Source organism: Solanum pennellii, chromosome 3 (genome assembly GCF_001406875.1).
Source record: "Solanum pennellii chromosome 3, SPENNV200".
Taxonomy (NCBI): domain Eukaryota; kingdom Viridiplantae; phylum Streptophyta; class Magnoliopsida; order Solanales; family Solanaceae; genus Solanum; species Solanum pennellii.
Genome location: NC_028639.1, coordinates 17,945,530 through 17,960,487, shown reverse-complemented (window position 1 = coordinate 17,960,487; position 14,958 = coordinate 17,945,530). Strand labels below are relative to the sequence as shown.

The following is a 14,958-nucleotide window of genomic DNA, read 5'->3' as shown; positions in this document are numbered from 1 at the left end:
TAATTATATTCATATAGTATAATATACTTAATACTTATTCATATGCACCCAATATTATATATAAGAGTTAATGTTGTAACACGATGTTCATAAGAGATTTCCAACATGAAACTAAAACACGAAAAAGGTTTCAATTTAGGTAAGAATCTTACGACCCACTCTTCTATGAATTCTCTTAATAATTGCGCCATAAATGATCCACTATTTCAAACCTCACATTGATATACAATAAATTCCTAGCTAATAAATCAATTAGGTTAGCCAATCATACCCTAAACCCTTTCAAAATTGATTGGCCAATACTCACTTTCTCAATTTCTATAAGAAAACGATAAATACATACATAAATTTTCTCTGCCAAGAGCTTATTCCAAATCTCCAAACCCCAAATTCAATTCTAATGTAGTATTATATATATATATATATATATATATGTGTGCACAACAATTAATGATTGTATGCAAAGCAATTAATGCTGCAGTCATATGAGAAATTAGGAAAAGCTTTAATTGAAATTTTTCTTACGAGAATTCGTGAAGCAGTTCGTCCCCTTCCTTCTCTGTTCACGCCGCAAGCAGGTTAGTTTTCTGCTCCTCTTCCTTTTCTTTTCTAAATTAATTAAGTACTAAAAGTGATAGATTTTACCCACATATTTTAGTAAATATAGTCTAAAGGGTATAGGGTCTTAAATAAATTATCACTTTAGCCCATAAACTATCGATTAATTAACTTAAGTTAAATAAATATTCAAAATTCTAAGAGGAGCTTTTGGGTCATTACAATATGTTACAATTTGATAAAATTTTATTTGTTTTATTGCAGAATATGAATTACGTCATTAAACATATTCCAACTAATGCATTAAAGTTTGGTGCAATATAGAACACGATTTTGTTGAACACCTAGTATCATCTATTAAGGTTGAAGGTATGAATTTATTTAAGAAATAATTTTTGCACCATACCTAAATATCCCTAGATGCAATTACCAAGGCCAAATTACTAAGTGTTTATACTTGTTAGAGATTGAGCATGATAATTTAGATGAAGAGATTCACATTCGCCATGCCAAAGGGAATGTGTTGAAATTTAGTATCAGTGAATTTGCAATTGTTACTCATTTGAATTGTAAAGGTAATGTAAAGGACTTTACATATCCGGACCCAAAAACCAGTAGGTTAATTGAAAGATATTTCCTGATACTAAATATAATGTTAACAAACAAAGATTGGTAGACCGGTTTATGGTAGGTCAATCAGAAAATATTGAGGATGCCCTTCAGATGGCTATACTTTATTTTATCCATACATTTTAGTATTCCCAACCTGATAATACACCAATTCCTATTGAAGATTTCTATATGGTGGAAGATGGTAGTTACCAACAGTTTCCTTGGGGAATAGTTGTTTTTGAAAAGTTAATGAAATCTTTTCGAAAAAAGTAAAAACCCTCCAAAAAGTTGTATCGATTGAATGGATTTCCATATGCACTTAATATATGGATTTATGAATGTGCTTCTACGATAAACACCGATAGTGCTGTCAAAGAAGGAAACGGTATACCAAGGATTTGTAACTGGCAAGTTGTTGGTTTGAAGCCCAAGTTTGAGTTTTTTATGGAAATAATTTTTTTAGAGGTAATTAATTCAATACAACATTCTTAATTAATTAGTTTTATTATGGAATACAACTTTAATATGTTTATTGTCATTAATTAATTGTTTTTTTTAGATTGAATGTTCTAACATTCAGCCAACTCCCGAGGAAATATCATCACTTGGGTTACCAGATATCAATTATGTACCTCCAAACCAATCAGTTTTATCAATTCCAGATAATGATGATGTGCACCCGGAGGAGGTTTCTGGTTTTGAAGACTTCACAACAAAACCTCCAGATAAATAGTTAAAGAGAACATCAAGAGGTGTTAATGTAGGAACAACCCCACCAAAACGCAAGAGAATAAAGATTGCACATTCACATAAGTATGATCTATCAAGACTTTCAAAAGCACAGAAGGAACCAGATCAGCAACCAGATCATTCATTCCAAAATCCAGAACTACAACAAAAAGAATCTGAGAATGTAGTTGGTGTTGGTGTTTCTCCAAATTCATTCAATGAAAAAACAAGTTTGGGCAGTTCAGAAATTGATGATTTGAAGAAGTTCATGAAGTCTTATGTAAGTAATCAAGCAATTTAAACTCTTATATGTTTTAGTGTTACTATTTATTATATGTTAATTTTGATTATAGGTTGACAAAAAATTTGGAGATCTTGATAGTAAAGTTGAAGCTTTTGAGGCATTAATAAAGAGTAACTATTCAGAATTGCTGATAGCTGTTGCTGCGAGAGGAAACAAATCTGAGAAGGTGATATTTTGATTTTTGTTATTTCTTTCTGGTTTTTTAAGTGACTTTTTTTTAAAAAAAATTGAAGGATATGGGAAGAGTCTATTTATTAACTATTTATTATATGTTAATTTTGATTATAGGTTGACAAAAAATTTGGAGATCTTGATAGTAAAGTTGAAGCTTTTGAGGCATTAATAAAGAGTAACTATTCAGAATTGCTGATAGCTATTGCTGCGAGAGGAAACAAATCTGAGAAGGTGATATTTTGATTTTTGTTATTTCTTTCTGGTTTTTTAAGTGACTTTTTTTTAAAAAAAATTGAAGGATATGGGAAGAGTCTCATCGCCACACATGATGGGTGATTCTGTGGCGAAAGGAAATGTTGATACACAATTCAATTCTAGTAACTCTGATGAAGCATCTGTTTCACATAAGCATATGGATTGTGCAACTGTAGACGATGCTTCTGAAAATTCTGATGCTGCTGGAAAACAAAAGGTATCTTCTGAAGATGTAACAAAGGTATTTAAGTATATTATACTTAATTTATTTGAAGATACCTTAATATTTTTGTGCATTAGAAAGTTTAATAAAGTATTTTTTTGTATGCTTGATACTCTAATCCATCAATTTTTATATGATAATTGTGTATCATTGATTAACTAATTGTTTAGTTTTAAAATATAAAGGATGATCTAAATCATGTATTTGGTATATACTTTAATTTATGAAGTTGATTACTCTATTTTTTAAGTATCACTTACTGCACAACGCACATTAATAGAATAACTCTGATCATCCGACTGTTTCACCAAAGCATACGAATTTTGCAACTATTGATGATGTTGCTGAAACTGCAGTGGAGGTTGAAAAACAAAAAGAAGATGTAATGAATGTAATAAAAAATCGGATACTTAATACATTGATTGATACTTTATTATTCATATTCTGCAATAAAGTATCTTTTCAGATGGTTGATACCTTATTCCATCAATTTATCTTTGAAAATTGTATGTCATCAGCAATTGCCTTATTTTTTTTACAGTAAAAATATATATGATGTTTTTAATCATGAATTTTGGTTTATAAATTATTCTATTAAATTGATTACTTTATTTTAAGTATCGTTGACTGCATATTATATATTAAAATACTAACAGATACTTTATTTGTTCAAATATTATTATTTATTGTAGATCATGGTGCTGACATATTGAAAAAACAAGTTAAAAAAATAGTATATTTTAACTTGCATAAGTTAATGAAAATATAGTGTGTTTGTTAATTATTTGATATGACAGGATTCTACCTCATCGGTCTCCTTCACACCTGAAAATGAAGCAATGACATTGGATGTCAACCCATTGGATGCAGTCATTCATCTACAGCTTACCTAGGGTGATGATCTGTTATCGGACAATCAGCTACCCACCCAGCTTGCTGTCAGTGATGTTAATACTAAAACTCCTGCTCAGCGTAACAGGATGCCTTCTAAGATTTTGCAGTCTCCCTATGTGCATTCGTTTGAATCAACTGATAAGGGCAAGGACAAAATAGACGATCATATCCGTCCATTTACTCCATTTGATGATTTCCGAATCAGATCTCCTGTATCGCCGGGTTTAATGCAAGAGTTTTTAGATTGGATTAAAAAGGGACTCCTTAAATCACATGCCAATAAGTAAGTTTTTATTAATAATGTTTTTTTATAAAATCATTTTCTTAAGTACTTTAATTTTGAATTAAAATTATTTATTATAGGAAACTTGATGATAATAAATATAGAGGCAAATCTTCTAATTTTGGCTTTGATTATATGGATTTTGTTGTCGCATTTCCTGTTGACAAGAACTGGTTTTATACCATGTCACATCCAATGAAATGTTGGACTGATCAGGTACATTATGCATTTAAATTATTTAAATAATACAAATATATAGATCGTTCATATTATTTAGAGATCTATTTACAAATTTATTTATACCTATATTCAATCTTTATTTATTTTTCAAAGAGTGCATATTTCATATTGTGTTGTTTTATATTTGTAACAGCATCTAGATGTGATTTTTTATTATCTACGGAAGAAGTCAAAATCAAGAGGCTTTTATCAAAAAAGATACACTACGGTCAACTGCTTGTTTAAGTCATACATCAAAATTGTATATAATAGGTATTATTGTGCACCTGTTGATGAATATCTGACTACACAACAACATATTGGCCATGGTATTGCTATAGCTGGTTATGAAAGGTCTATAAAAGACATTATTAATGGATTTTTGATACCTGCTTCGTTACCTTGGCATCTAGTTGATGAGGTTTATATTCCTATTAATTGTGGCAAAAATTTTCATTGGGTGTTGGCTGTGGTTGTTTTGAAGAAAAGGTTAATACGTGTGTATGACTCATCTTGTGGATCAAGGAAAAGAGTGCCTCCTGAAGAGATTAATCAGTTGTCTGTAATGCTTCCAAACTATCTACATGATAGCGATTTTTTTGATAAAATGGATAGAATTAATTGGTCATCATTGGAGGCGTACAAAGACAAAGGAAAAAGGTGAACTGTTAGGTCCTCAACATTCATTTATAGTTGAATATGCGCAAGAGATTATGCAACAACAAAGCGATAGCCTGTAAGTATTTGTGAATCAATTTTTTTTGTTTGAAAAAATATTAGTTTTTAGATTTTCTTTACATTCAAATCCTTTTTAATATATCTTTTTTTTAGTGATTGTGGACTGTTCGTAGCTGCTTATGCAGAATATTTGAGCGACGAAATCAAAATTCTATCCGTTGATCTTCAGAGCGACTATCTTCGCAACAGATACGGAACATTGTTATGGAAGTATGGCATGGACAAACACAAGGATGGATATGTTAGTCATATCGATGATCCAACAAAGCCAAAGGGCGGGTTTTCTAAACAGGTTGAAGATGCATTTGTTGATGTTGATTAGTTAGGTTTATATTATTTTTGAACTATTATTGGAACAGAATATTTTGTGTTTCAACTTATTTTTTTGGTTCAACATTACTAAGCATTTTATAGTTAATAATTTATCTTGTCAAACCGCTGATGATACTATATTAAATTTTTTTAACAACATAACTGTTAAGTTATTTACTGAATTATGACACATAATTACTTAGTTAAAATTTATTAATTATTTGATAAATATCAAGATATGATACTATATTATAATGAGATACGAAGTAACAATAGAATTCTTATTTTAGTATCAAAAAATAAAATTAGTATATCTTTAAATAATGCAAATTATTTGTGTTCTGCATAAGTAGTATCGTACAAGAGTTTGAATAATATACTTATATATATACAGTTAGCTTAGTTTATATTTTTGTCAACTTTTTGAATTCAATTATATTAGTTAATATCAGATCCATTATACGTTTACCATTTTATGTAATTGATATTAAACAAGTTATAAATTTTTATAAATTTGTAAATGTCTTTGCACGTAATACAATACAGTCAAAATTTGATATATTTAGTATCAAATGAGATTTTGTAGCTTAAATCATTCACATGCTGTTAAACACATCAAATAAAAAAAGTTCACATATTATTAGCAAATTAAAAATATCCAGAAACATTATTACACATCAAATAAACTAAAAAAATATAAATCAAGAATCTTTTGGAAAGAAGGTACATGTTCTTTTATTATGACCTTCTTGACCACAACGTCCACAACAATTCGTTTTTGTTGTTATCTTTTCATATGGATTTTTCTTTCTCTTTTTTTTTTGGTCTCCCAGACATCTTTTTGTATTTAGGTGGCAAGACAACTTCTTCCAAAACAGAGTCTGGAGCTTTCCATTCACTTTTGTCTGGCATTGGTTCTATTGAAATTACATAAGTATTTGTTAACGCATCGTGTTTATAATAATCAGAGCAGTAGGGGTGTACATCTGTTATATTCTTCTTCTTCAAGACGGCTATTGCATGTGGACAACGTATCTCGTCGTGTTGAAATCTCCCACATGAATAAGTTTTCCTCTCAAGACAAACAATGTATCTAATCCCACCTTCATACACTGAAAAAATAAACTCACAAGATGCAACAACCTGCAATTTTTGAAAAAATAGAGACAGTCAACAAGTTTTTTTTTCATTTTTTGTTTAACAATAAAATAATAAATACAAAGCAAATATGTACCTTCATTTTTGCACTTTTTGATGCGTTTAAAACCAATATTTCTTCAAATCTTCTATCCAATGTTTCTTTTGTATAAGAAGCTATTTCTATATTTTTGCAATTCCAAGAACCAAATAGAATTCTAACTTCCTCCAAAAAATCTATAATAGGTAGTTGTCGTGCATCAACAAGGCAACCATTGATGCATTCAACTATATTTGAAGTCATCATTCTCCCACGGTTCACTGTTGCATGAGACTTAGCCCACCTTTCATACCCAGCATCTTGAAGATACTTTTTTACTCTTCCATCTATTTTATCCAATTTAGCCATCAAGTTTTCAAAATCATCCTTTCTATAAGCCTTAGCCATTGAATAAAACAGATTACTTAGAATGATCCTGCTTCTCCTAAAGTTTGAACACACATTTTTCCAGAGGTGCCATATGCATGCAAAATGAGAAACAATTGGATAAACAATACTCACACCTTTCTTTATGCTTTCATTTCTGTCAGATACAATACACATTTTTTCCCTCTTACCAAATGCATTCTTAAATTGTTGAAAGAACCATGTCCATGAACAATCATTTTCCGTGTCAACAATTCCGTACTGCCAAAGGCAATATGCAACCTTAATATATAAACACAAAATAACATATACTAAATAACTAGTTAATATTAAGAAAATAATAAAATAAATTCATAAACAACATGTCGTACCTGCTCCATTAAGTGTACTAGCAGACACAAATGTACCTCGATAAGATGTAAAGCATCAACAACAACAACTGGCCTACATAACTCAAATCCTCTCATCATTGGCCTTAATGATATGAAAAGATACATAAATTCGTTGTATTCAGACTTATGCATCCTTATATATGAATTTGGATACACAGTTTCCAGCATATATATGTATCTTGGCATGTTTCTGTAGCCATCAGCAGGTTTACCTCTTATAAGTTCTAATGCACGCTCTTTTGCGCGCCATGCTTGTTGATAAGAAATCTCAATGCCATACATTTTCCTGATATCATCAATTATATCGCTCGGAGTATGTTTTCTTTTATGATTCCTTAATTTAGGCGCTGTCACACCACTAACAAACCAACTGTGGATTGTACCTTGCTTAATACCCTATCCCTTAATGGACAGGTATGTTCACTATTAAAGTATCTCACTATGAATGTTTTTGAATTCTTTCTAACAGATGCCTTCAATTTCCAACAACAATCATCTGAATGACAAACTAATAAGTAACTGCANTATATATATACTTTATTTCATTTTCACAATATAAATGGTACTTTATGATAACTATTTCACATCTTCATAACTTTTTCTGTAAATTGATCAGAACTATTACATTTACTGATTTTAACATTCAAAATGTGACAAAACTCATTACGACCAAATCATATTACACAGAAAACTACACGCAACATATAATATTGAAAACCGATTATATATTATTAAAAATATTAACATATAAATTGAAAACATACCTTTTGTTATCAGATCTTTTAACTTTAAAGTTGAAACTATTCTTTATTTTGTAATTTTTCATTTAGCACCTTCAGAGTTGACTTATCCTTATACATTTGATTCTCTTCCACAAATGAATTATTGGTGTCTGATATATACTTATCAACATCCATTTCCGGTATGTAATATGCATCATCAATTGATGATTCAACAATATTGAGAGCCTTTGCATCGCTTTTTTCACCCTCAACACACATGATGGCACCTGTTGTTGCATCGAAATTTATTATCTCTTCAACACCTTTATCTGAAGTATCAATGCATAAAGGATAAGTTCCGAACACAGCCTCATGTTTCTTAAGTCCTACATACAATTTTACACCCATATCATTCCGAATACACAATGGAGACGAATTTTCTTCAACAACATATCTATTCTCTATATTTTTTTTTTGATTCGTCAATACCCAACTCAGCCGCAATTGTTGAAATAAGATTCAATTTTCACCAACCACTATCCCATCACTTTTGTATCGCTCATACATAACATCATTTTCCCATATTCCAGAATGTCGCAACAAGATCGAAATATTCATCTTTGAAAATTCAGAATTGGCGTTGCAGAGATTTTTTTACGCAAAATAGTTTTTTTTTGATTTAGAATATGACTTTTTTAATATTTTTAAATTGAATAATGAATTAAGTTAGTGCGTTGTTATGCAATTTTCACGGTAATATTGTTACAAAATTAACATAAATCAAGGGAAATCTGTTACCCTTTATTTTCGCAGTAACATTTATCAAAAAAAAATATTAAGTATCCGGCCATTTTTATTTACGTATCATTTTTGTTTTATAAAGTATCCGGAATTCTTAAAAATAAGGGATTTTTGGTAAATATTAATATTACAGGAATAGAATGTAATTTATCATTTACAGTATGTCATTTGCCTAATTTTTACAATTTTTAAAGGGAAAACCAAACAAATACCCCCATAAAATCAAACCTTACAAATATATATCCTTTTACATTCATATCCCATTTAATAATTACATTATATACCTACAAACTAATTTCGATTAACTGATACTATATCAATATCACATACTGTATTGGTATTACTAAGACTGATAATTTTGCTAAATTGATACTAAATCAATATATATAATTTTACATTATATACTCTTATAGTATCAATGATAAATGAGTAACTTCTAACAAGAAACCTTAATGATACCATAAAAATATATACATACTTTTATAGTATTGACTAATGAGTAATTCCTGAACAAGAAATCTAAATGATACCACAACAATATACATATACTTTTATAGTACGTTGATTAATTAGTAATTTCTGAACAAGAAACCTTAATGACACCACAACAATATACATGTACTCTTACAATATCAATGAGTTATGAGTAATTTTTGAACAAGGAACCTTAATGATATCAATATAGTATATGATACTGATTTAGTATCAATTAAGTACAAAATATCAACCTTAATGAATGTGAGCGTATGTACTATAATTTTTTTTGGGAGAATGTATATTTCTTGAATTACTTTAGATTGGGATATGAATATGTAATTATTTTAAATTTTATGACTCATTTACGTAATTTTTCCTTTTATTAAATGGATTAGATTGACCAGATTCGACCCAGTTGACACCTTTACTAGTAACTAATTGAAGGTATGGTGCTCGTTGTTCGATTTGGATTGGTTATTGATCAAAATCAAAACCAAATCAATCTAGTCATTTTTTTAAATTTCTAAAATCAAACCAAACCAAACGAAAAAATAACCGTTGGTTTGGTTTAGTTCGGTCCGGTTTAGTTTTTGTTTTTTGATTTATTCGGTTTGAAAGTAACAGTAATTTTTTTTTGATGACTTATGTTGACAAATACAAAAACATCTAGAACATGAACAATCCAATGAAAAACTATTGTCTGTTCAATTAAGCAATTAAGAAACACTAGAGTTATGATTACACGAACAAGTGTTTCATTTAAGAGAAAATGTGACTATTATATGTGAAGTAGGGTAGGTAAAGACTAAATGAATTTTAATGCACTTGGACTTGGTCTTGGGATTGTTATAGTTGGGTTAAAGTGTTGGGCTTCAGAAGATTGTAAAGTTAAAGATTAAAGTTAATTAAATTTAATAAATATTTATATTTTATTTATGAATGGTATATAAATAATTATAAATTTTATATATCTAATTTATCTGTTCGGTTTGGTTATTTTGCAATTTTTTTCCAGTAAAATTAAAATCAAACCAAATAATATCTATTTTCAAAATTCAAAACCAAACCTAACCAAACATCAATTTTTTAAAATAATTTGGTTCAAATTACAATTTGATTTGATTTTTTAACCATAACCATGAAGGGAAACAAACTTACATAAATATACTATAATAACAAAATATTTATCATTTATAGCAATAATATTTCTTTTTCACTTGATCACTTTTAATTCGTTTATAATACAAGTAGTTTAATTCATATTACAAAGAACAATGTTTTATTCATATATAATACAAATTTTAATGATAAATAATTAATTTATCACACATTTTAATTCACTTATAATACAATGTGTCAAATTTTTACCAACAAACATAATATATTTTAAAAACAATTATAATTCATACATAATTCACTTTTAATATATATGACAGATTTAACATAATATTGTTATAAATGGTAATAAATAAATGTATTGCAAAAATCAGTAACAAGTAGATTGTATATTGACCAGTTGACTATATATTCCCTCGATTTCAATTAGTGAGAGATAATTATTCACATACACTTATTGAAACCAAAAACTTGTTACTTAGTAATCTAATTGTCGCTATTTTTCACAATTCTGAGCGCAAATACAACATAACTTGTACACTCACAATCACAGCCCAGCGACTCATGTACACACCCAAAACAAGAAAAAAACACATGTATCACCGTAATTGTCCATATAATTCTTAATTTCAATTTTTTATATGACATACTTAAAATTATAAAATTAAAAGATATTTTGATAAATATGATATAATTTTAACTTAAAGTAATAAATAATTTTATATTTCGTTTTACTCGTGATAAATGAAAATTATTATATTGAAACGGAAGTAGTTAGATAACAATTTAATTTGGTCTGGACAATTATTCTTTTTCTTAAGTGATGTAAAATAAACTCTCTCTCTATATATATATATTATAACCCATGGCTAAACATTCTTCAACAACAAAAGTGAGTAGAGAACTTAAAGGAGAGAGAATTGCATATACTACAAAAATTATGCCATTTACATAACGTTGGTAGACTAATTAAAAGTTGCTCAAATAAGAAAAAGCTTAAAATTAAATATGGTGCACGTAAAGAATTTTAATTAGCTAAAACTATTTAGTAATTTCTTCACAAATGTAGATCTAAACTCACATGATCTTGAGAAGCTGAATTGGTATTGATAATTGGAGAAGACTTGAAATCCTGATGATTATTAGCAGGAAACACGACTGGACGACCATAATTAGAAGAAGCTGGAATTCTCCATAACGCTAATGGACTTCCATTTATAGGCGGAGTTTGATGATTATGGTGCTGAGAAGAGTTATAAGGACTTGCGTAAAATCTGCTTGTGTTTGTAATCCATGTTGATGGATGGTGATAATTCGGAACGCGATAATTCATCATACCATAAATATTATTTGCTTCACCCTGTATCATTGCAGATTGCAGATGAAGTCGTTTAGCATGTTGGCGTTCTCTCTTATGCGCATTTTGATGTCCTCCTAAAGCTTGTGAAGTTGGGAAATTCCTGCAACAATAATGGCATTCAAATTTCCGATTAGTATTTGAATTCTCTTTTATTTCTTCTGCTTCAATAGTTTCGGATTCCGATTCCTCATGATGAGTTGTAGTAGTACCAGCTACAAATTCTTTACCGAAAAGCCTAATGCCGGTCTTTTCTTTAGGTGGTGCTGGAACTGGACGGATAAAAGGTAGCTGAGAGAAGGATTCAACGTTCATGAAATCACGAGTTTCTCTATCTGTTTTCTCCATGAGAGAGAGAGAGAGAGTATTTTGAAAGAAAGAAAGATACAAGAGTACTGTGGTGATGTCTATATTTCTTTAGTTGGAGGGGGCAAAGAGGGACCAGTTATAAATGAAGTGGTCTGATCCAAGGATAATTGGACCTGACCCTTCAATATACCTCACATACAAATTTTGCTCTAATCTTTTTCCTTTTCTTCTTTTCTTTTAAAATATTATTATTTATTGGCAAAAATTGTTATTAATGTTATAGAGATTTGCTATAAATATTAAGACCATGTAATTTCATTGAGAAATGGCTCAAACTAGTTTTTTTCATTTATGAGCTTAGACTCAATTTTTCTTATTCTTTCATATATTGTGTCATATTTATAATATTGGTGCATTTTTTATTTTATCCCAACTTTTGTCTATTTATTTTTAAAGTAGACTTCCTCCAAAGTTTAGTATATGAAATGCTTACTTATCTTTCTCTTTGAAACATAAACCATACCAAATGTCAGTTGCTTAAACCAAAAATCTATTTTGAATTTTGGACTATACATGGTATAACTTAAAAAATTGTCTTCAAAATGAGGAATAAGTTCCAAATGTCAATACATGAAAAAATCTATAAATATGATATAACAAGACCAACTTAAGCCAAACACTTCGGACATTATGGAAAAAAAAATCTTTAGTGACAATTAATTAACGATACTAGCTTAATTGCTACATATAATTTTTTAATGATATTTAGCATTCTTTATGAATATCCCTAAAACTTATACCAATATCAAATCCAATGAAACTAACTAATTTCAGTAAAAACGTCAATAATCTTTATTAATGTAGATGTTTGTTGCCACTAATAACAAATAGAAGTTGATTAACCATTTTTCTAATTCATTTTTGGTCCCATTAAATTAAGAACTCTTTTTAGTGGAAGGTTATTCTCTTGGGGATTGGAAGAAAGGAACATGAAAATAGAAATTTAAAGTTTTCATGATAATCCAAGTTGTTTACCACTAAAATTCTATTTTTTTTCCTTTATGAAAACAGAAATGAAATTTATGAGTTGTTTCTTAGCTAGTTTTAATTCTATATCAATATTTATTGTAAAAAATGAAATTGCAAGGATTTGCTTATGGAAAGGAAAAATGTATTGTTATCGAAATCTCAACCTTAAAAAAAGACAAAATTGAGGAAGAGCCAAAAGTGTTTCAATGTAGCAAACATAAAAGACTATTTATTAATGCATTATTTGAAAGTGTAAAATGACTTTGTATTTAAGCGCAAAGATAAAAGAAGTATTGAGTTGAGAAAGATTATATATAATTTGAAAAAGATTAAAGGTTATTTAAACTCCTTTGAAATTCATATTTAGTTGAAATCGAGTTAAAAATTTTTATGATTGGTGAATCTCACAGAAAGGTATATATCTATATGTTACTATATTTAGTTGAAATCGAGTTGAAAATTTTTATGACAGGTGAATCTCACGGAAATGAATATATCTATATGTTACTATGGAATATTACTAAAAATTCAAATAGATATAGGACCATCACCCATTAAAGAAATAAAAATTATTTACATGAACATGTATTTTACTTAATGATTCTTAATAATCTTCTTCTTCTTTGATTTTTATTAGAATGTGCAATCTAATTACCAAGTTTAGAGGTAAAGTCCACATTCAGTCCTTTTAATTTGGTATCCGTCAATTTTATTGAAACATTTGGCTTTAGCTATACATCTCCATTAATTTCAAACCATTCTACTTTATGACCATACTGAACAAATGAGACAAATTTTGGACCACAAATTATTTTTTCCCAATCAGTTGGACTTCAAAATTAGCCAATTTCATCTTCTACATCCAATTTAAATCAATATTGTGGTTTAAATTTTGGGCTTGAGCTCTAAATCTTATATTTTATAGCATTATTCACATAAATGAACTTTATAATATATAAATTTAAATTATTTAAATTTTAGTATAATAAAAATATCGAATGAATAATTTTATAGCAAAAAGACAACAACTTAATTATGCCTTGTGGGTCAATCTCTAGAGGGACCAAGTACTTGAAGTTGGTGATTCTTTATTTTTCAGTTTTTTTTGGGCTAGTCGGTGGTCCTGTAAATCAATCTAAAACAAAAGGTTACTATGGGTTGTTAAATTTATGATTATCTTTTTATTTATAGAAATATATATTTTTTGAGCAAAAATTAATTTTTTTAAAAGTGAAAATAGAAAAAAATTAGTTTTATAAGTGACAATTTATTTAATTATGTCATCCTGATGTTCAACATGAAATGTATATATTTAGTCATAATTTATCTCATGTTTTAATACCTTTTCATCTTTTGAATATTAACTGTAGTAATTTGTTTTAATATTGTACTTTTATTGTATGGGAAAAAGGCATTGCTAAATAAATTGACTTTGCGTAGGCACAAGACCCACAGCTGTCGTGCTATATCCTGACTTGGTTATGATTTCGTTTTTTAAAAGTTTAGGCCGTGTATAAAGAAAAAAGGGTCAAATATATTTTTAATTTATTAGAAATGATTTAAAAGATGAAAAAAATGATAGATATATATATATATATATATATATATAAAAGTCATTTTTTATAGGTTAAGTGTATCTTTGTGTCACGACCCAAAACCGAGCCGCGACTGGCACCCACACTTACCCTCCTATGTGAGCGAACCAACCAATCTAAACCTTAACATTTTAACCATAATGAACAAAATACGATGCGGAAGACTTAAACTCATTAATAAAAGGACAATTCAATAACTTCTAAAAAATTCAACATCTATTATTCCCCAAAATCTGGAAGTCATCACCACAAGAACATCTATGATCAAATTACTAAACTAAGAGTATTCTAAGAA

The 14,958-nt window shown here is 28.7% G+C and overlaps 2 protein-coding genes across 3 annotated transcripts; both read right to left on the bottom strand.

Moving 5' to 3' along the window:
• Positions 1-5,938: 5,938 nt before the first annotated feature.
• Positions 5,939-8,657, bottom strand: LOC107013240. Of its 2 annotated transcripts, none has more exons than XM_027915905.1 (4): positions 8,022-8,657; positions 7,237-7,776; positions 6,536-7,147; positions 5,939-6,444 (listed from the first exon to the last, which is right to left on the bottom strand). In XM_027915905.1, the coding sequence occupies exons 2-4, from the start codon at positions 7,537-7,539 to the stop codon at positions 6,094-6,096; spliced, it is 1,266 nt and encodes a 421-aa protein (XP_027771706.1). In that variant the 5' UTR covers positions 7,540-7,776; positions 8,022-8,657; the 3' UTR covers positions 5,939-6,093. The 2 variants fall into 2 exon arrangements, with proteins under 2 accessions (XP_027771706.1, XP_015068686.1); XM_015213200.2 differs by having other exon boundaries at positions 6,536-7,126.
• A 2,609-nt stretch (positions 8,658-11,266) lies between these two features.
• LOC107012721 (zinc finger protein 8) lies at positions 11,267-12,178 on the bottom strand. Its single transcript, XM_015212633.2, has one exon. It carries the CDS (start codon positions 12,076-12,078, stop codon positions 11,431-11,433), a length of 648 nt encoding a protein of 215 aa, XP_015068119.1. The 5' UTR covers positions 12,079-12,178; the 3' UTR covers positions 11,267-11,430.
• Between the last annotated feature and the right edge of the window lie 2,780 nt (positions 12,179-14,958).

What these genes read in the sequence shown, in the direction of transcription:
- LOC107013240 (XM_027915905.1), bottom strand. Translation starts at nt 7,539, where the DNA reads ATGTATGGCATTGAGATTTCTTATCAACAAGCATGGCGCGCAAAAGAG. An exon ending in TAGTACACTTAATGGAGCAG is followed by an intron (nt 7,148 to 7,236) that starts GTACGACATGTT and finishes TTATATATTAAG; the next exon opens with GTTGCATATTGCCTTTGGCA. An exon ending in CAAAAAGTGCAAAAATGAAG is followed by an intron (nt 6,445 to 6,535) that starts GTACATATTTGC and finishes CAAAAATTGCAG; the next exon opens with GTTGTTGCATCTTGTGAGTT.
- LOC107012721 (XM_015212633.2), bottom strand. Translation starts at nt 12,078, where the DNA reads ATGGAGAAAACAGATAGAGAAACTCGTGATTTCATGAACGTTGAATCC.